Here is an 8,902-nt window from a genome sequence, read left to right as displayed (position 1 = left end):
CGTTTACGATAATTTGAAACATATATCAACTGATATATGGTTTTATTGAGCAGGGGAGGGATTGACGGGAGCTGCGAAATAATTGCGATTATCATCCGGTGCAAGAGTGCAGGAAACTGAAGATCTGCTGGATTCAAGAAGAAGGGCCTGGATATCTTCAGGGTTTGTATATTGGTCAGAAGCTATAAAACTGTTTTATCCACAAGAAACCTTTTCCTTAAAGCTTCCAAAACCCTTTTTAGTATATATTTTCATAATCAAATCAACTTCAGCATCGCAAAAACTCTCGAGGAAATGTTTGATTCAGTTGTCTGTCTCTTGATGAGTGGTTCATCATCATTACAACTCCAGATTGATGTTTTCCTCTCTTTTGCTTTAATTGAAACCTGAACTTGTGTCCGTCGGAGATTCCTAAACCAGATTAATTAAGTAGAATCAGTAGGGTTTGGGAAGTTGTATAGCTTAAACATGGATCAGCCCTAATTAGGTACATGTTTAATTTCTTGAGATCAGTTGCATGTCAACTTTCCAGGTACACTTTCTTTTCCTTTTTAGGGTTTTTCGTGTAGATACACATATATACTTTGCCTTGGGGCTCTATATATGATCTTAACTTGATCTTATTAAATCTTTTTTTTTTTTTCATATTTAAATCCCTCGTACTTTTCCATCTTAGAGGAGATAATGAAAAGCTTTTGCAAGAAATTACAAAATCGATTCTTCTTCCTTTTTTTTTTTTTTGGGTTAATTTTCTCGGGGTGGTGGGTGCATCAATTTTTCTTTTTTTTGTTAATTGAGCATGGTGAGGGTGGGACTACCTAATTAAGTAAATCCGTATGATCATATATATATATACATATGTATATGTTGTTTTTATTTTATTTGATTGCGCATCGATTTCACTATGAATTCCTTCGTACCTACTGTCATTGATCAATATACGTACTGCGGTTGCCAGTCAGAATTTGCCCAGTTTGTGTTCCTAAATTTCAAAATTACAACTTCCTTTACATGAAATTGAAGCTGAGACATTAATATTAATTTCGGGAATTCCTAATAAATGTCTCAACAGACGGAGTGCACAGTGAGTTAATTAGGAGCAACAACAGTAAAAACCCATGGCTGAAGGATGGCATGCATTAATTACCTGAATAATCATTACCTTCTCCATATATGAGAAGAAACAGATACAGTTAATTTATTGATGACTACTTTACTAATAATAAAAATTCCTCTAAGTGATCAGATCCATCCAGTTTGGATGTATTAACTATTTGTTATAAGTGGGTGTTTAGTTCGGAGTCTCATACTCAAGAGGTTTTAATTTATCAGTTTATTAATTAATAATTAATATTAAATTTCAAATCTCTATTTTGGTTTTGTATTAACTATTTTGTTTCTGTCATTCGTTGTATGTGGTGGTTAAGTTAAATTAGAACATCCTTAATTTTTTCAGTTTTTGACGAAAACAATATGTGTTTTAGGTTCCTGATTAATTATGCATGTCATTCATATTTTACCCTCAGGTTTTGGGAAAAATTATGATTGAGAAATAAGCATACATATATAGCTAGCTAGGCCATGGCTGATGATGAGAAGATGATTAATGAAGGAGATGATAGTTACAGTACAGAACCGGCGGCAGACAACACATTATCAGATTCCTATGATCATGAGAATTCGTCCATCGACTTGAACGAAGAAGCCAGTAGCAACTATCCCATGAATGAGGTTTCGGGCATCAGCATTCAGGACGGTGAAGTAGTAACAAAAGACGAGAGATCGGGCGACAGCTCCAAGTCAGGACAAGGTGGGAATAATAATGAGAAGAAAACTAGTGTTCGCCAGTATATTCGATCCAAAATGCCAAGGCTTCGGTGGACTCCTGACCTTCATCTTTCGTTTGTTCATGCTATTGAGAGATTAGGTGGGCAAGAAAGTAAGTGCTGCTGCTGCTGCATGCGACTAATGAATTAATTTATTCATATGCTTTTTGATATCTGAAAATTATAAATGGGATTTCAATTGATCTGCGCGCAGGAGCCACTCCTAAAGCAGTGCTTCAATTGATGAATGTGAGAGGACTCAGCATCTCCCACGTCAAAAGTCACCTACAGGTGCACATGAACTGTGTTAATTAAATAGCTGGATGATCTTATAATTTGAAAGTCTAATTTTACTTGTGTTTTCTGATTATTATTATGTATTTATTGGGCCCAGATGTACAGAAGTAAGAAACTCGATGAATCCGGAAAAGGTACGTATAATTTCAAAGTGTACCTAATTAGATACCACTGCATTTGAGATAGATGTCATGACTTGCTGGGGAATATTAGTTAACATGCATGTTTGCTCAAGAGAATTTGAACTCTCCAAACCACCAAGAACTCAAAAATATAATGGCAAGTTATGTATATATGCTTGATCATAAGCTGTCATGTGATGATGAGTTATAGACTATACTGCTCAGTCACATTATTTATGCTTACATTAAATTGCATGCATGTGACAGTAATAGGGCAAGCGAATAGGCTTTACTTCCATGGCAGAAACTACCTCCCCGGAACCGGAACTGCTTACAACAAATGCAGCCCACTTCATCATCAATTGAGATTAGAGAATGGTGGTATTGTTTTTGCAAGGAATTCTAATCAGGTTGATTGCACCTCCAATTTTTCACAAAACCCTCAATCCCATCTATCTTCCAGGTAAGTGTCAATTCACCCCAAATCTTAAGTCAAAAATAGAAAAAGTAAAGTGGCTGCAAGGACATGATCATCCTATATTTACATATCTTATATGGATACAGATATCAGCAGTGGTCGTCTTCTTACCGTCAAGAACCCAAATTTAGGCCTCACTCCAGACTGATTTCAGATCTAGAGAAGCGAAAGACGACTATTCCTAGCCGTATTCATGCCATGCAAGAAAGCTACCACAACGCCAGCCCCCTCAGGCCGAACCAATTTCTTGAAGGAAGAAGATGGCCTCCACCAGACCTCATCCCAAACCTATCTAAAGACAAATCAGAAACCCCTATTTCCAACATTTGTTCAACTACTTTAAGACCACAATCTCGCTGGAATATTTGCATTGACGGCACCAGGACTATTCCAAACAAATCGACTACCCTATTTCATAACTCTAAGTCATCAACTCTTGAACATCCATTGAGGCTCCAGGTAACAATTTATATATAGCTTCCAAATTAAATTAGCTTTCGGACAACTGCACTTCAATTAACTTTTTTTTTGTCAAATCACTTATAACGTTTCATTCACAGATGACGAATGAGGAAAAGAAAATCAATTGCAAAGATCACAGCTGGTTACCGGCTGATTTACAACTGAGTTTGAGCATCGGCCTAAGCAATAACAACGATAAGACGGATTGCAGTAAAGGCGAGGACCGGGACATCAACACAAAGCTTTCTCTTGCTTTAACCCCCCATTCATCAACTGCAACCTAGCTAGGAAATTAAGCAAAGATTGATTAACTTATATTAGTAGCGGATATTACATGTTAGGTACCCACACATACTCACACTTTGTTAACTAGAGCATTGAGACAAAAGGCTGAGTACTTAAGATCTGACCCTGTATGCTTGAGATAGAGCATAGGAGTGAGATCTTTATAGTACTTGGTCTTCACACAGACAATATATATTATATATTAGAAGATGGATGGATAAACAGAGTTTCTCATGTTGTAATATTATTTCTCTGTTGTATTTGACAAGTTTTTGTTTCCAGATTGCTGCAGTCTTGCATGGAAACATATAGATGCTGCTAATCAAATCAAGTTGCATTTGATTGAAAACCTACACCTAAAACATGTGTACGAATGGCGTTTTTCTTGTTGGGTTGGTGAGGGTTGTTAGAATTCAACTGTTGGGTTTAAAATCTTAACATTGTGGTACGTACTATATTATTAATATATATACTTGGAGAAATATATATTACACAACAGTACTGAGAAGAGGTACATATATATATGATGATGAGTAGTTCGGTCCACCTGCATGCCTAATATCATTTTAATGCAATAATCATATATATGGGAAAATGATCATAGGTTTTAATTATAATCATATTAAATGATTATTATCTTGACCCCAGAAATAAATGCTTATTATGATTTCCACTGTACAATTAATTAAAAGAAGCATCTAAAGTCCACCAAGAAACCCCAAACGTCGTCGTCCCTTTATTGCACGTCATGAATGTCGACAATTACCTCTAGCATTCTTGTTTCCCATTACATTTAACCATCAGTCTTGAGAATGTAATTTTCATCAATTGATGGAAAAAAAATTCTCATTCAAATTTGATTTAGTTACATTTTATAAATTACCGGCACGAAGAAATATAATAATGATTTATAAGGGTTTAATGTAATTTATCTCATGTAATATTATAAATGAGTAAATTATCCTCTTATGAAAAAGAATAACAAATTTTCCCTTTGTACTTTTTAAAATAAAATAATCTACCTCCCTAGATATTTTTTAAAATGAAATGGTTTACCTTATTTTAAAATATATAAGGATATAAATTGCTCATTTTAAAAAATATAAGAGTAAAAAGTATTTACTTATTTGTAATATCACGATAAAAATTACTTATATTTTTTTCTAATTTATAATAAAAGATTCTCATGCATATACATTGCACAGATGATGATTGAAACCGGTAACTAACGCATTGACTAATACTCTTTTATGATGAGTGAAAAAGGGATAGCAAGTCGGGCCCCTCCTGCGCGCATAATCAACTGAAAATTCTGCTTATCAATGCATCCTCACCTAAGTATTCACAATGTTTGGTTTTATTTTCGGACATTTCTCGATACATGATAAAATATATCTAATGTTTAATTATAATTTTTGTATTTTATCTCTGTACTTTTTTATTTTTGAACTTTCTATATATAAGATATATACGCACTTATATATATAAATATAATATAAAAAAAATATGATTTGACATGATAATTAACAGTAATTTTTGTCTCCAAAATCAAACCTACACCACTTATTTTAAAATATTTTAAATTACCTCTAAAAGTAAATCCAAACATATATCTCCAATATATATTTATTTATTTTTATTTTTCTCTCTCTATTTCTAAAATACAAAATAAAACACTAAGAAAACAAAATGCGATCTGATTGTGCTGTTTCATAGACATCATAGCTTCCGGACCGGTCACATATAGGGCCACATGCACACGGCCCCCAGTCCAACGAACGCTGTCAAATTTCTACATGTGGTTTGTTTCTATTGGGCTTACTTTTAAAGAGCACGTCCCTGTGGTCAAACTCAGTCGCAACTCAATTTTTACCTCCGACTGAGTCGCTAGGAGTATGTGACAATATGCATCAAATGTACAAAACACTAATGTGTGACAGCAGAAAACTTGTTCGTCTGCGATATACTCTCATCAGGTTTAATAAATTTCCATTCACACGTCTATTCAAGAACGCATCTGTATCGTATTTATGCAAACAATGATTAGGAGATAACAACATTAAAGTTTTCGCCCAAACTACAGCTCCAAATGGATGGGGAAGGAACAAAAAGCAAAAGAAGAAATCTGTATCTCTGTTGTATCATATTTCCTCAAAAAACGGAAACAGACATCTGTAGAATTAACTGTGATGGAAGGTCATGCAAGTCTTCAAGTGGAGGAAATGAAGACACACTCCAAAGAAAAGATCTTGATGAACTCTGATGGGATTTATCATTTACTATGTTTGCTCTGCCGGCGAGATGCATGAGGTATAAGCTCCTGCAAGAACTCAAAACCAAAATTAATTGAGAAATCAGCAATGATTGTGAAAAACAAGATAAGATCTCAGGTGGTTAAAGTTTAAGAAGATTGGCTAAGTTACCTCTGAATAGCGGACATGATCAGGCCGTATGTTTGAAGTTTTTACTATGGTCTCCCATTTGGTATCAGTAGCTGAACCTTTCTGACCCTGCTTCTTAGAGTGAGGATGGTTTCTTTCACGCAAATGACCAAATGGATTCCCCAATGAAATGGATGGCAGAGTGCGCCACAACCAAGACTCAGACGGTGATTTTGGTAATGGCGGAGGTAATGGAGATTTGAAAGGAGGGTCAGATTGTCTTCTATTATCTGATCGTACGTCCCTCTCTTCTTTTGTTCCAAATTTCACATCAAAAGCAACTTCATTGCATTCCAAGTTCCTCAGTTCTTGAACCTTTTCAGCAGAAGATACAACCTTTCCAGTTAATCCTGATTTAGGACTTGCGCTTTTCTCCTCCTCCGAGGTATTCAGGCATGACACGTCCTGACCAGATTTAAGACCATAATTGTCTTCCATCTGTGTACTGCCAGCAAAAACCTTCAACCTCTCGCCAGAGGAATTAACAAGTCCATCAACTTTTCTGCAAGACGACTTTGAAATGGGGAGATCTGTTTTCTTTACATAATCTACATACAGAGTTTTCTCCACAACATCACCTGTTGGACCCGATCCTCTTTCATTTATCTGATTCCTCGATACATCTTGCAAGGCTTTAAACAATTTGCGTGATGATGCAATCTTATCAGCATTGTAGTTTGCAACTTGCTTAGGTACACCAAGAAACCCCACTCCTTCACGAAATGGAGACTTTGGGGATTCATTTCGGTAAGGAGATATGCTACCACTTCTGTGACGCCTTAATGGGGACACTCCTGAACTATGCGAGTCACGGATATTTGCAAATTGATTTGTACCATCAGTTAGCTTATTCTCAAGTGCCGGCAGATCCCGGGATAGCAATCCGGAATGAAATTTTTTCTTGTAAGGCACGAGACAAGCATTCTGCTGGATGTCAACAGACCAACAAATTGATGGATATATGTTCACTCAATAATTGTTCTAGAGACGAGCAAACAGAAATAAGAAAAAAAAGAAGTTTGAAAATTACCTTGTCTAGGGGTCCACTGTGTGCGTTTCTTGTCAATCTTCTGAGATCGGCATTTGGAGGTGTTGGGGCGCGAGGTCTTGATTTCATTGCCGGCAGTGGATTTAAGAGACACAGAGAATTCTTCACACAGAATCGAGGGAGTATCCTCCAAGCTTTCCCTGACTTTTTAACAGGAACACTATACTCCTGATCTTCATCTTCGCTTTCTGCATTATCTATGTACCGACTGTAATATGGCAAAGCATCTGAACTATATTGTTTGAGCGAAGGCTTTATTTCTCCCGAAACCACCTTCTTCACCTGTTTTGGTGGCTCATCAATCACTGGTGACTTCTTCACAACATATTGTGGCGTTTCCAAAACAACAGCCTTGGCTGCTGGCAAGAACCTGTTCATCATAAAATCCCGAGTTTGCTTGTCGATACAAAAGGTACCTGATGGCTTCATATCTGAACTATGACAGCCACTAACGCCACTCACACTGTAGTTCATAGAACATGATTCTGTCGGTGAAAGTGTATCCAGTGCGTCTGAATATGCATCATCTCCACTTTCTGAATCCGATTCGTCTTTACATTTTAAACTCTCATTTAATCTCTCCAAAAGAATAGCATGATCACTGAAGGAAAATGCTTCAACTTGGGGCCTGTAAAGGTTCTGATCATTACATCTTTCCCCGGAACTGTATCTCAATGGACCTGATAATCTTCCCGGAGGCAGCTTTGGAATTTCACCTGAACTGCGTCTAATGGCATCCGATAACCTACCTGGAGGGAGTCTTGGAGTATTTGAAGGTTCCTCTGGAGTAGGCACCTGGCTTTCCACTTCACTTTTAGGTCTTCCAGGGATTTGTTCCCAGTGAAATGGGACGGCAGCTGGTTTAGTCACCTGCTCGTGGTCCAAGTCAGATCTGTTCGTAGGAAGAGATTGCTGTCGGGACGGTAGTGGCTTTTCCGTCACCTTCCGTTTCACCAGCTCAGACGACTTCGAAGGTGATGAATATCTCCTTACAGAAAGAAGTGGTGCGTTAAAATCTAGTTGCCTTTTCTCCATTGAGTACTTTAATTATCAGTGTTCTGTTTCTGCCCCTGTGACTTTAAAGCAGAACAAACTAACAAAAAACACTCAAATCAGTAGAGCTCACATGGATGGTAATAACAACAAAAAGAGGAACTGCAATGGGGAAAATGTGAACATCTTTATTGTAATTGGACAGAGAGCTGTACAGAAAAATCTCTTTCAGGGTTAAATGTATAGAGAGACAGAGAGAGAGGCCAAGGTGTAGAAAATTCCCATCTTCCCGACATATATGCATACTCTAATGTAATAAACTATTCTCAGATACCAACATCCACAAACACGTCACATGATCAACCATCATTATAAAAGGATTTATATATTTTTCGACTCACAATCAGGCCGCCAGATGAATTAAAAAAACTCAACAAATCTATGCCTTAATTTTTTGAACTTAATTCAGCAAAAAACATTCATCTGATTGAAAATGAAAGAAATCTAAGGACTGCATCAAACCTTCACTCTGTAACAGCACGAAGACCAAGTACTGATAAAACATTTGCTTCTCAGATCTTTACTCAAAAACTAAGGAAAATTGTAGATAATCCCACAGATGTTACAGTAGAACTCATCTGTCACCCATTGCTTCTCCTTTTTTAAGATAATGTTTTTTCCAGATTTACTAGTTATTAGTCATTGACCGTCCAAGAATTGAGGAATCTGAGCAGAAAAGGAAAATAATCTGCCTGCTTTATTTCTTGAATACAGTCCAATGTTGCCCATTAAACTTTTGTTTCTAACCCAAGTAAACGAAAATCTGAGAAACCAAAACAAGTAAAGACATTCCAATTCGGACCACAAATATATATTTACTCAAGAAACAATAACTAAATTATCATAATGCGATTTCCAAGAAGTTATTGACCCCAGTCCTCCGCGAAAAC

At 36.6% G+C, this 8,902-nt stretch overlaps 2 protein-coding genes across 5 annotated transcripts in view; one reads left to right on the top strand and one right to left on the bottom strand.

Annotated features, from left to right (window-relative positions):
- The window catches only part of LOC105179468 (myb-related protein 2), a 3,992-nt gene extending 204 nt beyond the window's left edge, over window positions 1–3,788 (top strand). The window contains exons 2-8 of one of the 2 annotated variants that reach the window (XM_020691333.1): window positions 54–162; window positions 1,527–1,939; window positions 2,041–2,117; window positions 2,221–2,257; window positions 2,513–2,708; window positions 2,810–3,182; window positions 3,284–3,788. In XM_020691333.1, the coding sequence (XP_020546992.1) occupies window positions 1,582–1,939; window positions 2,041–2,117; window positions 2,221–2,257; window positions 2,513–2,708; window positions 2,810–3,182; window positions 3,284–3,469 (1,227 nt within the window). In that variant the 5' untranslated portion in view covers window positions 54–162; window positions 1,527–1,581 and the 3' untranslated portion in view covers window positions 3,470–3,788. Of the gene's footprint in view, window positions 1–53; window positions 175–1,526; window positions 1,940–2,040; window positions 2,118–2,220; window positions 2,258–2,512; window positions 2,709–2,809; window positions 3,183–3,283 lie in introns of both variants that reach the window. The other variant, XM_011103093.2, reaches the window with a different exon arrangement.
- A 1,646-nt stretch (window positions 3,789–5,434) lies between these two features.
- LOC105179467 overlaps window positions 5,435–8,902 on the bottom strand; it is a 3,914-nt gene continuing 446 nt past the window's right edge. For 2 of the 3 annotated variants that reach the window (XM_011103090.2, XM_020691348.1), the window contains exons 2-4: window positions 6,942–8,052; window positions 5,894–6,838; window positions 5,435–5,790 (exon numbers count right to left, since the gene is read on the bottom strand). In XM_011103090.2, the coding sequence (XP_011101392.1) occupies window positions 5,743–5,790; window positions 5,894–6,838; window positions 6,942–7,994 (2,046 nt within the window). In that variant the 5' untranslated portion in view covers window positions 7,995–8,052 and the 3' untranslated portion in view covers window positions 5,435–5,742. The remainder of the gene's footprint in view (window positions 5,791–5,893; window positions 6,839–6,941; window positions 8,053–8,902) is intronic. The other variant, XM_011103092.2, reaches the window with a different exon arrangement.

The sequence above is a fragment of the Sesamum indicum genome, unplaced genomic scaffold (assembly GCF_000512975.1).
Source record: "Sesamum indicum cultivar Zhongzhi No. 13 unplaced genomic scaffold, S_indicum_v1.0 scaffold00164, whole genome shotgun sequence".
NCBI classification, from domain to species: Eukaryota; Viridiplantae; Streptophyta; class Magnoliopsida; order Lamiales; family Pedaliaceae; genus Sesamum; species Sesamum indicum.
This window is presented reverse-complemented; position numbering and strand designations above follow the sequence as displayed.